This window comes from Glycine max, chromosome 8, assembly GCF_000004515.6.
Source record: "Glycine max cultivar Williams 82 chromosome 8, Glycine_max_v4.0, whole genome shotgun sequence".
Lineage (NCBI taxonomy): Eukaryota > Viridiplantae > Streptophyta > Magnoliopsida > Fabales > Fabaceae > Glycine > Glycine max.
The window spans coordinates 13,038,951-13,055,787 of NC_038244.2; the positions used below are offsets into that span (position 1 = coordinate 13,038,951).

Below are 16,837 nucleotides of genomic sequence, written 5' to 3' on the forward strand. Positions count from 1 at the left end.
AAGGAGGAAAAAAAAAAAGAATCTGAAAAAGTCAATTCAAACACTTTATTACAACTATTTTTTTTCTTAAAGATAAAAGTAAATATTGTTTGAAAGAGTGGTGATGAGTATAAAAGTACTTCTCAAAATATGAAATAAATAAAACACACACTTCTGAGTTGAGAGTTTCTTCGACTAAATTGTATAACTACTCCCCAAATTCCAATAAAGCTATCTTTATGCTAAAATGTCAAAGAAAGTGCCAGTAACATATACACTCTAATACTCTCTATTAAATATATATTTTCCATTGGTTAAAATTCACATGAATCCTCCTAGTTTATGAATGAGATTCATCAAATAAAGAATGAAATCCATGTAAATTTCACTTAATAAGAAAAAAAATGTCTTAAAAAAGAGAGTGTGTTATTAGCAATTTAGCATTTCTTATTGTGAAATTACTGTCATTTGTTGATGTGAGGGGTGGGCTCCGGTTGCATGCTGTGTCTTAGATTGAAGGGTGAGATGCATAACATGCTAATGCTGTTTTGGATAAGGTTTCCTTTTATTGAAAATGAAATGACAAAATAAACACAAGTCTAGGAGAGGGAAGAATGCAAAGAGGGTCCTCCTCCAAAGGATTTCTGGAGTGGATATTCTTCAAGGTTCTCACTTCTTTTCAAGAGCCAATACAAAAGAGGGAGCACATTCCTTTTTGGGATACCATGTACTTTAGCATTTTTATTTTTTTTTATTCATAGCATCTTTTTTTCTTTCTTATAGGTTAGAATGCTACATAGACTAATATAATGGAACTCTAATGTTATTTAATGGTGACCGAGAAAGAACGAGAGAATAATATAAGACTACAATTCTATTGAACCAATTTGAATAAACATCTCATCAAGCACTTATAAAGAAAATAAAAAACAAATCAAGTAATCAAAATATATCCTTACATAAATTAAAATAAACTTATGCGTCTCAACTTTTTCATAAACTCACGCGTCTAATTTTTCCGCAAACTATAAAAAACCTTAGCATTTTTAAATTAAAAAAGGTCTTTAACAATGGGATTTTACAACCGAAAAATTCTGGTGAGTTAGAAGCTAATTGAAACTCAAACTATAACATAATGGTTCTAGCAAATGAAATTAACTTTCTACGAGTTCTATCATTTAAAGGGAATTTCCATAAACTCCAGCAACATATTAGGGTATGCTTGATTTGGCGTTTGTACACCCAACGGGAGGTTTACCCCTCATGAAAAATTGTGCCTGCTTGAATGGCAAATAATTTTTTCAGTTCAGTTGAACGAGACTTTCACACAAACTAAGGTTTATCCTAAAACTACTTTTCTCTTGAACATAGAAAACTCAAAAAATGAATAAAGTTACATTAAACCTACTTTTAACTAAACTTAATATTACAAAGTTAAGTTTAACCAAACTTTACTTTTTCAATGGTAATCCGAACATACTTCGTAGTCCGATGTCAAATCCGCAGCCAATTCTTGAATTTGATGTAACTAGGGACACCTCATCTCTTGGGCCAAGTATACATGTGTCAGGCTTCAAATATTTAGTAATGAAATTGGCTCCTGCATTGACATTGTACAACATAATTTGTTTAAGCAACAGGACTTTAACCAGGGCATATCCATGATCACTTTGTAACCTGAACTTCTGCTACAAATATTTTGATTTTTTTTATTAAATAGAAATCACCTCATGCAACCAACTTAGCCATGATTTTGAAATGGCTTATATGTCAATATATAGTTCCTACTTTACAGTTCTACACTACTTAATTACAGATGCAAATAATTTCTTCTTATATCTATGATAGTAATGTGTTGCAATACAAAATGAGAAGTAATACATTTAATAATTGAAGATTTGAGAAAACAAATGTAGTAGCAATCAAAACACTATTTAATTTCTACTTTATGAAGCAACAATCAGTCTCAATTTGCATGGTTGTCATGTTGAATTGGATTGTAGACAATATAAATAGCAAACTTATTAGCAGTCTCAAGAAACACTGCCTTTGTGCCATGGCTTGAAACTTGGCCTCTACACTTGACCAAGCCACAAAATTCTGTTTTTCAATCCTCTAAGTTTGTAGGTTCCCACCAAGAAACTTAGTAGCCTGAGTTTGACTTCCTATCTATAACTGACCCATCATAATCAGCATCAGTATACACTTCCATGGATAAATCCTCAATCCTTCTTCAATAACAACCCACTTTCAGGGGTAGTTTTAAGTTATTGAAAATATTCAGTAAACTCCTTGTAGGTGCCTTTCCTACATATCATGCATAAATTGACTAACAACTACATATGTAGGGAATTCTTTAGGTTTTAGTCTCTACTTCAACATTTCTTTCTCATTCAAATCATCCCCAGTTCCCTAGGATAATAATATAATCTACATATGTAGGGAAATCTCCGCGCACACAAGATCAATAATAAGAACACCACAAAGTAAATAATAGACACAAAATTTATGTGGTTCATTACTTCTTGCCTTCATCTACGGGAATACCCAAATGTGTATCACACTACAAATCCAAGTATCTCACCACTAAAAACTTATAAGAAATTATAAACACTCACTTCACAAGAGACTCTCCACTATTCAAATGACCTCTCAAACATGCTTTTGGATTACGCACTCTTAGATGTGTGTTGATGTTTCTTAACATCATGGTTGGAGACAAGATGTGTGTACTTCATAGCAGTGACACCTAGGACCTCACTCCTCTTCCTCCCAGGGAAGTTTGTTGTCGGATGTAAATAGATTTTCACCATAAAAGTTGTCCCTAATGGTAAAGTTAACCAGCTTAAGGTCTTTGGATTAGACTATGGTGACACTGTCTATCATGAAAAATTAATTGATTTATTCTTACCATTAATCTATTCCAAACACACTATAAGTTCCTTCAGCTGCATTAGAATGTAAAGGCAATTCAAGAGGGGGAAGTCTAAATCTAATTTCCCAAACTTAGACAACTCAGACAACCAATTACACTTTCCCTGAGGCTGAGGTGCAACAAAGAAATATTCAATTTCATGGAAGATCACATCTTTAGATTTAGAAACCTGATGACTAGAAGGGTGATCAGTTACACCCTTCCTTGGAAGCTGAATAACCAAGAAAAGCACACTTGACACTAAGTGGATCAAACTTACTGTGATGCTGTTTGCTAAAATGAACAAAAGCACTTGAGCAGATTGTATTAACTGAGCAGTCTTGAGAGATATGCACTTAGCAGACTATATTCACATAAATCTAAAACAAATACATATACCTACAAGAACAATAAATAGGAAAGATTATTTCATATGATCCTAAATTTCCAATATCATTTGGTTTTTCAAACAGTGACTATTTCATGATCGTAATACTCACAGTATAACACTAAATACTATCATTATTTTCAACACAACCAGCATTAACAGTTCAGTATCTCCATAATTAATGAGACCTTATAACATTTACCCTTCCACTACAATATATGATAATCTATAAGAATCATAACATTCACGTAACCAATTCCATGGGCAATTACACAACTTTCAACAGAATCGTAGTGCTAAAAAATCACAGTATATCTATAGTAACCTGAATAATTTCATCAAGCAGATTTAACATCCAGCACAGCAGGAACAATACCAGCACCAATTCCCTGAATCAGATGCCCTCCTTTTACACATTCATGCAACATGTCCTGTTAGTATAGCATTAGCACCATCAGATGTCAGTCTGAAAGTAAAATATTATGTGATGTACTGCCTCTCAAAGTTGAAAAGAAAGGAATGCCAAATTAAATTTACCTCAAAAAGTTGATAGGGGAAAAAATAATGCTTTTAAAAAATATCAGGAAGTGAAAAATCATAATTTTAGTTCTATCGTAATGATGCATATATGGCATCAGTCTCTATGATTGATACCAAAGAACATTAGTAAAATGTTCCTAATCCAATTAAATTGGAGAACAATGTGAGTGGCAATAGGCTTTAAATAGTCCACTGAACTCAGTCTATTGCACCAACTGTTTGGTTGAGTCATGAGTGTTCTAACATATTAACCAAGATACATACTGGCTTACAATCTGAAGATCATTTGAAATGCAGATATCAAAGGTCAACAAGAGATTAAAATCTTATGAAGTGACTACTTAGAAGATTTTGATGATTTCAAGAGGTAAAAGAGTTGAAGTGATGTTGTAGAGGTTATACATGGAGAGAAAATGGGACAAGAAAGAGCAATAAGATAGGTACATCATTTATGAAGACAGTAAGTAGCTTACCTGGCTGTCCTCCACTCAAGACTGCACTTTCAACTGGTTCCACTCCATAGACCTTGATGAAAACACATAGCATTAGCAATGAAGGTAATTGCATGCATTTTAAACTCTCTTCTATCCACAGGAAAGTGTTCACAAGAAAAGGAACCTTGATTTTTGAATTTCTCTCCTTGAGGAATTTCCCTGCACCTGTTATTGTACCGCCAGTTCCTATACCTGCTACAAGGGCATCAACTTTCTCTCCAGAATCTCTCCATATCTCAGGGCCAGTGGTTTCATAGTGAATCTACAAGGACGCACAGATTTTCCATCAGAAGATCACATACTATATCTCAATACATACAAGATAAATTACCTTTGGGTTTGCAGGATTTTCAAATTGATGAGACATAAAAGCATCACATGTCTCCCTCAGTAGCTCCTCAGCCTTTTGAAGACTACTTCTGAAGCCCATAGCAGGATCAGTGAGATGCAGCTCAGCTCCCAAAGCACGGAGCACAATTCTCCTCTCGAGACTCATTAAAGCCGGCATCGCTAGGATTAGCCTGTAACCTTTAAGTGCTGCAATGAATGTCAATCCAATTCCAGTGTTTCCACCAGTAGTCTCAACAAGTACAGTCTTTCACCAGTTTAATTTAACCATGTCCACAACCAGAAAAAAAAAAAAAAAACACAAAAATCTCATCTAAGAAACCCAACAATCTGAACTTGAAAACACAGCATCACTTTGACTAAACATGGTTGATTATTGGGGTAAAAATGGCACAAAAAACTAAGCCCCTATTTGGATAAATCTTCTCAATAAATCCTAATAGGAGAAGAGAATAAAAAGGTAAAATGAATTAAATTTCTTCCATAAGTTAAAATTAGCTTATACAAAAGTTAAAATCAGAATTTGGAGAAGTTAAATGAGAGGACTTCTATAAATTAACTTATGTATAAGCTAATTTTAACTTATGGGAGAAACTCAATTCATTTTACCATCTTGTTTTCTTCTCCTGTAAGTGCTTATTGAGAAGTTTATCCAAACAGGACCTGAATTCATAAATCATATCATGCATGTACAAAACCACCAATACCTCAGAACTAGAGTTCTATTACCAACCATCCCTGGTGTAATCAGGCCATTGTCCTCAGCATCCTCGATCATACTTAATGCTATCCTGAATTCCTGCACCCCCAAACAAACAGTTAGAATGTCTTTTTTACATAAAGTCCCAATGATGGTAAGGCAGACCAAAAGAACAGAGAGCCAACCTCTTTAGCATTTCACAAAGAAAAATCACTTCACCAACATCTATTCCCATTACACAATGAATTAGCAGGAAATTTTCAAGCATCTTTAACATAGAAAAGAAACAATGATTCATTATTTATGACAGAGAAAAACAGTAAACTCTTTTGCACCTGTCTTTGACACTTGAGCAGGGTTCCATTGATTCCAACTTTGCAGCAATGCAAGCCACACACAATGGAGTGTTTCCAATTAGCTGCAGAAAGCAAGAAATAAGGGTGTAACAACTATTTCTTTCTAACCGCAGAATAATCATAACCAAAAGAGCTAAAAGAGAAAGAAAAATTACTTCAGTAACATCTTGTTTTATTGCACACTCCTTGTACATGCTATCTTGGTAGCACCTGAACACTGGATTGTGAGAATGAATCCGAGACTGAAACAAAAAGGAGAGAGAAACACAGCAAGTTATTATGTGTCAACACAGCACAATGAATATTAATGACAAGTTGGCATATTGAACATGCATGTTCTGTACTTACAAGAATTTATCTACAACAAGATGAGCTTCCTTCTTTGCTTGAAATAGATCCTCTTTGACTCTATTTCGGACACTGAGCTCCCACATCGGAATGATAATGCAAACTAGTGACTTGTCATTTCCAACTTTTTCCAATTTTTAATTCGTTTTTCATATTTACTTGTAATTTAATTTAAGTACATATAATTTAAATTAAAAAAACAGCTAATAAAATATGTCAATCGGAAAATTAGGAACTATTAATCGTCGACATAATTAATAATTATTAATTTAGAATTATTATTGCTGAGCTGAACTACTTTTAATTATTTACTTAAAAATTAACTACATGTTAGTGCTAACTTTATTTCAAAATATTCGTTGCTCACTTCAGTTGATAAGAGTTTTTCTTATTATAGTTTTTCTTCTGGTTTCTAGCTAGTTGCTTGGCCTTGTTCAGATTCATCTCTATGATCAAATTAATATGGGAGCAACTATTCACATTACCAAAATTGTTTTCTCACTGTCCATGTGGGTATTTTTTTTTTCAAAAATATCCTTCATAGGAAACACCATTATGTTGTTCACTTGTACAATCTCCATTGTATATAGTTGTGGCGAAAAAAATATATATGGGTAGAGGAGTTTCAATGACATCAATTGTTATTCTTCTTGCATTGAGACTATTCTACCTATTTTTTCTTTTTTTCGTGATTTTGCATTTTAGAAAAATAACATTAATTTTGTTCATCGAGATGATGATTCCACTAAACTAACAAATAATTAAGCATGTTAGAATTAGGTTTGGTCGTTCAAGATGTTAGAATTTCACATGCTTGGACTTGATATGCTAAACTTATAATTCCACCGAATGGTCTCGGACTCTTGTATCAACTCCAAGGGACGACATCTCCTTCTATTAATTGGAAATGGTTGAGACTTGGACCGCAAACGATGCGGCAACCAAAGTTGGTCTCCAATAAGACTCAGACAGTGAATGATGCAGAGATAGAAGATGGAGTAGTGTTTTTTTTATTAATATTTCATATTTGCTTATGTACAAAGATTGGTATTTTGTTTCTAATTTTTGGGATTTTAGAGTTTTTTTTTTTTTCACAACCCTTCTTCTGTGCGTAGGTTCGGAAAAAAATTGGACAAATAAAGGACCACATGTTTCTAATTTGATGGTTGGGGTACAGAGGTCACTTTCTTATATGGTCAGATTTCATTTGTGTTTGCAAAATATATACATATATATATATATTCTCTTTGATTTTAATTTCCATTTTGATTTTGATTATGATTAGTTTCTTATATGAGGGTTGAATTACATAGCTCTTTTTGACTTTCTCGTTTTTTTTCATGATCGGCCTTAATGGCTTTCTCATATGCAAGCGTAATTTTCAATTTCCAAAATATGAGGGTTTACAACTAATTCACAGAAATCTCATTTCCTCTGACTGAAATTCCCTTTTTACTATTGTGTGATTGCTATTCATGCCAAAACAATTGGGGAAATTTGAAATAGAACCAATTACAATTGTTATTTCTTTTTTTTGTGTGTAAATTTACAATTGTTAATTCTGATATAGTTATCCCTGAATCCCTTGCATAAAACTATGAAACTGAAAATAAAGTTTAAATCCTAATGTCACACCATCACTTCTATGACAGAGTATAGTTATATGTTACAGTAACTCATCTTAGGCGTGTACGTATAGTTCTACATCTCAACAATTTGGGAAAATATTAAGAATATGAGCAATGCCTTTGTTATTATTTATAATGTCTTCATTGAAAAACAATTCAGGTATTATATAGTGATTATGGCCTATTAATTCATATTTATTTGGGAATTTATATATATAGTCAGATATGGCTTGCTTATTGTTCTATGAAATATTACATCTAAACCAGAGAGGATTTGTTTGAAGAGATGTTGCAAGAACCTGATGAGTTCTTCTCATGACGTCTTGAAAACTATGATTGGCTTATTAAAGCTTTCAAGGGAGGGTTCTCCAAGTACTTGAGTGCTTATTTCTTAGCTTTGGGATTTTCATTTTCTTTATGCCTTATAAGGATTCCCATCTAGCGACCCAATTGCACTCTAATGAATTCTTAGTTTCTTATTTAATTATTCAAATGTTTCACCTGCTTAATTCCCATCTAGATTTAATGATTTTGATTCCTTTGTTCACTGATCATTAAGCTGGGAGCAGTCAGAAAGGTTATAATTTCATGCTGATGGGATAGCTGTTCGCTCATCTTTATTTTTCAATCATCACTTTGACCAAGTCAACTTGTGTTATTTCTATGGAGTTGCAAAGGTTTCTTTCTAGAGGGTAATTGGCGTGGGAGCCTATGTGGCGTTGCACGCACACATTATGCGGGTTATTCAATTAAGCTGGACTACAACTTGGGATGGAACATATCTTTTGCCCAACTTAAGCCATTTAAATAAATGAATTTTGCATCCAAAAAAAAATCATGTGAATTATCTGTTGCTATATTATTCAACTCCTATTTGGGTGAAAGAATTTATACCTGTACCAAAGTTGCCAAAACACTGATATTTATCTCTAGGGAAGCTCATAGAGAGACTATTGCAAGGGGCATTGAACAATTTCTTTGAACTATTAAACATATTCTGTGTTGCAAACCGCTTAAAGCAGTAAAGTAGAATTCAAGTTATTGTTAATAAGTGCATGGAGTTGATTTATGTTTGAGATTTCAGTTTATCTACTGTTAACATTTTAGTAAATTATTCAAATTTGAAAACATTAAAGAATAAAATCGTAATCAAAGTTTAAAAAATTAATATTCTTAAAATTATTGAAATTAAAAGTATATTTTTCTTTAAAAAAGGATAATATAAAAGCCCTCAAAATTTACACCCTTAAAAACAGAGAATTATCATAACTATTCAACATGATTAACCGCGAACACATTACATACATCGCATAGAACAATCTAACATTTAAGAATTTAACCAATGTCATTAGGTCAAAGTATTGAATGGATGATTGGGAAAACCATATGAACCCGTATATACGTAAAAAAAAAAACCAACTGTCACATAAAATTTGAATTTAAAATAAAAAAATTCATAAAGAAAACAAAACAACAATTCACTACACACCTAATTTTAACTTAATCCTATAAGATTTTCTTTTTAAAGATTGCATTGAAAAACAAGAACAAAAACAAAGGGGAACGGCTTTATTAAAAACTAATAAAAATCACAAATTTCGACACAAAAATAAAAATAAATAAATATCCCAAAATGGATTGTAAAGAAACAGTTGAAAATATAGGAACATCTGAATGCACAAGCCTAAGGAAAATAAATGGCCAATGCCAGAATCTCAGTTCCAAATTGTTCTCGGCAACGTACAGCACTGAAAGCGCCACGGATTAGGCGAATCAGAGACTCTAATTTGTTGCCTTTTTTTTCGAAACCAAAATTCAATAAACGATTAAATAAAATCAAAAATTGAACACAAAAAAATTGAAGAAAAAAAAAAAGGCTCAGAAAATTGATGGCATCAACAAGCTCAATTAAGCTCTCATAGTTTGATGGTATATATAGATTTAGTCATCACTGCCCCAAAACATGAGAAGAAAAGAAAAATTAAACTTTCGAACGAGAAAACGAGAGAAAATTTAGGGTTTTGGCAATCTTTATTGAGGATAAATTGGAAGCGGTGACAGAAAGAATTGTAGAGAGATAGAGAATGGATGGGGATTAAATAGGGAGCGAGGGTGGAAGTTACGAAGGGAATAGCAGCGAAACCCTAATCTCTAGTGCGTGAATTACGATTCTTTCCAATATGTTTTGGGCCATAAGGCCCACGACATACAATGGGCGCTCTTTTTTGCAACCTGTAAAATCTCCCCGAAATAAATAGTGCTAGAAAATATTGTAATTAAATTAGGATTTTAATTGCTACAAATGCGTTTGATAAATATTTTTTATATCTATAATTAATTAATTATATCAATAAAATAAATATGTTAGTATTTTTTATGTATGAAATTAATATGAAAATAATATTTAATTTGACTTAAATTTAAAATAATAATAATATTTTAAAGAATACGATTCATTGGAACATAAAATAAAATAAATTTTCATTTGAATTTAAAAATAATTATATACTTATACTCATAATAATAATAATGATAATAATAACTAACGTGATTCAATTTAAATTTAAAAATGACCATAAATGTATAGTCAATTATTAATTATATCATTATTATAAATAAAAAGTTTTACCAAATAGATGTCATGTTTTTTTTGTCTAACCATAGTATTGTTACCAAACAATCTCTTTGATAATTGTTGATTAATCTTTATTGAAAATTGGGCACATAAAATAAGTATTTTTCTTCCAACACATTAGATTATAATATAAATATATTTTTCAATCTTCTATCTCCATTTATTGACTATTTTATATGATTACAAAGTAAAAAATATTCATTGTATTTATTTTACTCTGTAGTTATGATTCTACGTATTTTATTAATTTATTTACCTAAAATATGATAAAAATAAATAAATGGTCAAATTAAGATACTTGGTGACATTATATAAGAACAAACGAAGATCAAAATGAAGTTATAGAAAAAATTAAAATGAATGAATAAAAAATATAAAAATACAAGATAACATCAAAATGAATGGGAAAAAAAGGAAAAGGCAAAAGTAGAATTAAAAAAAAACAAATTAATTAATCTAATAAAAACAAATTTAATTAGTTTGAAAATGAACACCCATATGTGCAAGTGTAGATACATATCAAAGTTAATAATGGGTTTACGGATCTAGACCCACAGATGATCTTTTTAAGTGGGGGAACCTAAACCCCAAATTTTATACCGAATAAATTAAAATGTTGATCCATTTAAATGTGAATTGTTTTGCCTCCTCCTTTAATTCGTGAGTTACATTAGATTGATTTGCAGGTTAATAGACCAGTCCACAAACCAATTAATTTCTTAAATATTACTTATTATTTTGTAATCCTATACTTACTTTATTTACTTAAAACTATTTTGTGTGATTAAAGTCACCAATGCTTTGGCTTTAGTTGAGACTTGGGAGCATATTCCCTTCTCAACTCATCAATGTAATGTAAAGTCAAGGTTCTATATTCTTTTGTTTGCATTTCCCGTGTGGCTTTTGTAAAAGTCATTGTCATTTTCCTGGGGGGTAGGTTTACTCCATTTGTTTGACTGAGATCAAATAGGGATGAAAAAAATAAAATTTTAATTTTTAATGCTTTGTTTTTCTATTTTTATTCAAATGTTTTTTTTTTCTGTTTCATTATTTTTTTTCTCCTCTCCAACTAAACAATCGCTAAATTCCAGGATCACAAACTTAACCACATTCGAGTTTCTACACCATCACGAATCATGAAGAATTTGACGTGCATAATATAATATTTGACCAAATGGGCCAGGGCCACTTCCTTCCGGAATAATTTGATTATGGATGATATCTTCAATATTCTTTGGATTTAATTACGGTAAAAGGAACAAATATGTCAAATGAGAAAATAAAAATACTTTTATTCTTAATTTAAATTAAAGCATAATTTTAACCAAATTTGAATTAAAGATAAATTTACCCAAAGGATGCATTTGGTACAAGAAAAAAAATCGTGTATGAAGATCATGATTCTTAAGAGTCATGAATTCCAAAAATATAATTCTTATAAATGACTAAAATATGTTTAAATTATCATGTTTATTTAAAAAATATTTATATATATATCTTTCATAAGAATATATTATTTTCATGTTTACTTTTAAAAGAAATTTCTCAAACTTTAATTATTTGCCATGCTAAATAATCTAAGAATAATATTATTTTATCGCAGTTAAACTTTTTTTCAACTTAAAAAAATTTATATTCTCACCTTCACACCCTTGAATAGGAAAAATTTTATAAAAAAAAAACTAAGTAAAAATACATTCTCAAAAAACAATGTTTCCTAATAAAAAAAATAAATAACAAATTAAACACGAAAAACAAGCATTTCTAATTTCAAATTCCTGAAAAATTAAAAACTTTTCTTATACCCAACGCTCCCTACTTTTATCATTAGAAGAATCAAATCCTCTTATTATATTTTCTTGTAAAAGCTTATTCATTGCATCACACACACATTTGCTAAAGACAATAATATTTTTTTCACATTCTATTTTCGCTATCTTCATTTCTCTCTTCGCATCTGATCAAATTACTCGACCATCACATTTATTTTCTTTTACCCCTGCCCTGTGCACCCACCGAAAAAATATTGTGAGAAAAACATATATTTATATTTATAATTATTATTATTTTTTTATCCATAAGAATTAACCAAAGTATAAGAGAGTTTACAACACTCACTCAACTCAACTAACTCGGGTAGATCCCCTTCGTTACTTATATTTTGAGCCAACTAAATTATGAATTAAAACATACTAAGTATGATTCAGGGGTAGCAAGTATAAACACCATTGTCCCATGGCATATAATCATACTACGGCCTTGTGCTCTGGCCTATGAGTGAACTCAAAATCTATGTACACAAAAGCCCTCTCAACTTCTTGAAGCTGCTCCAGCTTCTCTTGGAGTGTCTCACCAATGTTGTGCGCTTGGTGGAGAAGCATGTCTTCTGGCAACACAATATCAACTTCCACAAAGTAATGTGCACCAAAGGTGTATGCTCTAACATTATCCATGTGCTTGATCTGCTCATGGTGATTCCATATGAGGTAAATTAACTTGGCCGGAAAACCAGGTGGTGCTGTTCTTCCAATGAGTGAACCAACATTCTCAATGACAGTCTTGGCCCATGTATTAATTGTATACAATGCTATCTGCATTACTCATTCAGGATATCATCATTAGTATTTCAATCAAGCAGTTGGCTTGATGTAATGTAACACGCAAACAATCATGTAACATAAAGACCTCCCTTCAAGAATTTGAAATGGCACATACAAGGAAATGATGGCCACTGAAGAACAATAGAGAAAAACAACTAAAAGGTAAATACATTTAGTCCTTGAAAATGTAACGATTTTTTATTGAATGTAGGGAGTAAAACAAAAAATCATGATATTTTGAAGGACCAAAAATATACTTAGATCTCAATGCAAAAAAACACTTGTTGAATATGTGAACCTAATTAGAAAATCAAAGTACTGTTAGGGGAGAAAAAAAAAAGAGACATGCTTGCAATTATCTGTGAAAAAAAAAATGAAAATCATAGACAGGCTCTAAGCTGTAGTCATGAATTCCCATCAATAGCTCCTGTTGGATCAATTCACCAGTAGAACTTGACAGCTAGCACAGCATCCAACAGAATTAGTAATGATATAAAAAAAATGATCTTGTGCATATGCTCTAATGATTTCATTTTTAAATCTTCAACAGTAGATCATGAGAATGAACTTCACTACGGTCACAGACACCATAATCCCAATCATCCAATGCAGTTTTGTTGGATCCATGTGGGGCTTAGCCTGTAAGAAAAAGAATGGCATGAAAAATTAAAAGTATGTGTCAAGGTAATAATTACATTTACAGGAAAATCTAAAAATGAGTTATTTGCTACAGCTCAAACAAATGACTAGAGTTAGTTTAGATAAACTTTTCAACAAGCACTTATAGGAATATAAAATAAGGAGGTAAAATGAATCAAATTTCTTCAAAAATTAAAAATAACTTATGTACCTCAACTTTTTAAGAAGTTAAATAAGAGATTCAAAAAAATTTGGGGTGGACAACTTAATTTTAACTTATGGAAGAAGTTTGATTCATTTTATCTTATTTTCTTCTCCTATAAATACTTCTTGAAAAGTTAATCAAAGCATGTCCTAAATTCAAAAATCTTAAACAAAAACTAGTCTTGAACCCAAATTTGGGGATCTAATAAACAAACAAGAACAAAAGTTTATCTCAATTACCTTGGAAATAACTTGTCAGCCAGATTCAATCAAAATCTGCAGCCCCAAGGTAGCCATCACTGATGCAAAAACAATGATACCCTGCTTGCACAGGAAATCTTATTAGTTATTAGCATGTACCTGTACCAAGCAACCATCCAATGGCTGTTTTGACAATATCTTAAATAACCAATTACTTACGTTTTGACTCTCAGTATATTATGAAACTATAACATTACACTGCATTTACTATCACTTTATTTGACTCAATCACCTTGTGCAGTCTAAACTAAACCTTACCACTGGTTGCATGAGTTTCTTTCCAATTGGATAGTGATATTGGTTTCGGTTTTTCATGGCATGTGCAGTAAACCACAATATGAAACCTGACAAGAGATCCAAGAGAGAATCCATGGTTGAGGCAATGACTGCCAATGATCTGCTCCCAACTGATGCATAAACCTTTGCTACAAACAGCACCAAGTTACATATATTTGACACATGAACAGACAGCCATCCTCTCACTCTTAGCTAGTTGCTTCATTTCATCCTGAGAAACATTGAGCACGTTTTTTTAGTAGAATTCTCTTTATAGATTCACATTAATCATTCATCTCCATGTGTTTGAGACCTTGAGGTTGATCATGTTCAATGGGAAATCATAAATTTTCACTGAGATATTGTTGTCAAAACAGGTCCGTGCTGCTCCATGTATGAAAAGTTATAAGTAAATCACGGTGATAGAACAATCAACCTCAGTAAGAGTTCCTGGTAAACCACACGTTTCAGTCATGGTCTCCATCTCATTCAATCCTTCAAGGAGACTCTCCTGTTTCTTGGAATATTCTGCTACTTTAAGTTGCTTACCTACCCCACAAGTTCACAGTGGGTTATAGAGTAAGTAGGCAAATCAACATGACAAAATGTAACCAACTAATTCCTGAGAAGAAGAAGAAAACCAAACAACTTAAGAAACTAGATCATGGAAGCCACATACAATGCATGCAAGTAATAAACACGTTGAACTTGAGATTTCCATTAAACTTGACATCTCAAATGCATGAAATTATACCAAATTAATCAAATACAAGCACCAATGATGCACATTCACAATGAAAGGCTCTTTCTTTGTGTAAAGATTCCTACCATGGCCTACAATAAAGAACAAATAAAGACTAATAATAACACCACTGCTCTTCTTCGGTATTCACTAGCATCACCCCTAAGAGCGAAACAGTCACCCAAAACAAAGATACTAAAGTTTGAACATTCAAAGGAAAACTGGGTTTGCAGAAATCAACACATGCATAATATTAATAACCAGAGCCCAAAACAAAGACTTTATCACTTTAGAAACCAAAGAGTTAACAAATATTAAATATACATTGGGATTGCGCAAACCAACACACCATCACTCACAAACAACAACAAAACCAAACCCATCAAAAAGTCCAAAAATAAAAAGAGCAAATTACACTAACACTGGTTTCTTGAAATTTCACACTGGTTTCTTTAAACATGATATCCCTATAAGGCCTACAATAACCCCCTTAATTGTTTAAAACACATTACACTGTGCACCCTATAAGAAAGTTACTATAGGTGTTAAAGGGACAGAGGTATCGAGTGAATTTTTAAAAAAATGGCACATTCCTGGTTCCACACAATTCAACAAATCATCACTATAAACAAACCACACCCATTACACAAAACAGAAACCTTAGACATTCAAGAGAAGTAAAAGTAGAATTATGTGACAAATGGCTAACTGGGTTTGCAGACATCAACATGCAGAAGGAATAGAAGACCTATTAAAAAAAACAGAAACCAAAAGTCTCAACAGAACAAAAGGGAAAAAAGAATGTCTAACTGAGCTTTCGGAGAAGGCTACGGAAAGTGTAGAAACGGTGATGTTGACGATGATCATGCGTTTGGTTAGACAAACAAAACTCCTCCACATTAAGTCTCCACGAAGCATTTGCACCCTCTTCCTCCGGAGACACCGGAGGCGGTTCCCTGCGGCGGTGTCCGCCGCCACTCTCCGCCATGCTCGTTCTCTGAAACAGCGAAAGTAAACGGCCTTCGTTTGGATGCCGAAAAGTACAGTGTGCGTATAAAAAAATATATAAATTTTAATGGATTGTTTTTAAGAAAAATTTCGATACATTTCATTATATTTTTTGTGATATAAAAAATTTATTAAACAATTCAGATTCTTTTTATCCTTATCACCCTTATCACACATACATTTTCTATTTAATATTATTTAAGATGTGTGTAATATATATTTTTATTATTCTATTGGAATTAAAATATAAAATATATTTCTTCCTTTGGCACTTTTCCATTTATTTTATAAATTATAAATTAATATTTATCTTACGTATCAAGATTAATTATATTTTTTTTATATTGATTATGTTTATGATATTTTTATGAGTCTAACTCCTAATTTGGTCATTCTCGTAACTCAATAACTCTCTTAATAAATTATTCTCACTCTAGATTTATGATAAAATAATTATAATAATTAAAAAAAATTAAAAAATCAACACATATAATTTTATATTTATTGTTCAGATTTAATACTGAGAATCAGAAAATATTATCATAAAAAAGGTTTAGTAAATGAAAACATAAAAATAGAATCAATTTAGTTATTAAAATATTAAAAAAATTATATTGTTTTTACGTTTTTTATCCAAACTTCATCATTTCTTAATATTTTTTATTAGCTCTTGTAATTTTGAATATTTTTTCAAAAATTCATATAATCCTTTCAAATCTTATAAATCTATAAAAGTCTTTTCAAATTCTTTAGGTTCTTATAATATAAATTCATTAA

General features: G+C 31.5%; 1 protein-coding gene, 1 non-coding gene and 1 pseudogene across 3 annotated transcripts; all 3 read right to left on the reverse strand.

Moving 5' to 3' along the window:
* Window positions 1–1,260: 1,260 nt before the first annotated feature.
* LOC100796465 (cysteine synthase) lies at window positions 1,261–9,214 on the reverse strand. Of its 2 annotated transcripts, XM_014779019.3 has the most exons (7): window positions 6,068–9,214; window positions 5,875–5,961; window positions 4,647–5,781; window positions 4,440–4,577; window positions 4,295–4,346; window positions 3,607–3,712; window positions 1,261–1,579 (listed from the first exon to the last, which is right to left on the reverse strand). In XM_014779019.3, the coding sequence occupies exons 3-6, from the start codon at window positions 4,821–4,823 to the stop codon at window positions 3,699–3,701; spliced, it is 381 nt and encodes a 126-aa protein (XP_014634505.1). In that variant the 5' UTR covers window positions 4,824–5,781; window positions 5,875–5,961; window positions 6,068–9,214; the 3' UTR covers window positions 1,261–1,579; window positions 3,607–3,698. The 2 variants fall into 2 exon arrangements, with proteins under 2 accessions (XP_014634505.1, XP_040874151.1); XM_041018217.1 differs by lacking the exons at window positions 5,875–5,961; window positions 6,068–9,214 and having other exon boundaries at window positions 4,647–4,910; window positions 5,371–5,462.
* A 355-nt stretch (window positions 9,215–9,569) lies between these two features.
* On the reverse strand, window positions 9,570–9,652 carry LOC113002485 (small nucleolar RNA snoR116). Its single transcript, XR_003268044.1, has one exon. It is a non-coding gene; the product is annotated as a small nucleolar RNA snoR116 (small nucleolar RNA).
* Window positions 9,653–12,512: 2,860 nt separating this feature from the next.
* On the reverse strand, window positions 12,513–16,116 carry LOC102666333 (metal tolerance protein 10-like; annotated as a pseudogene).
* Window positions 16,117–16,837: the final 721 nt, after the last annotated feature.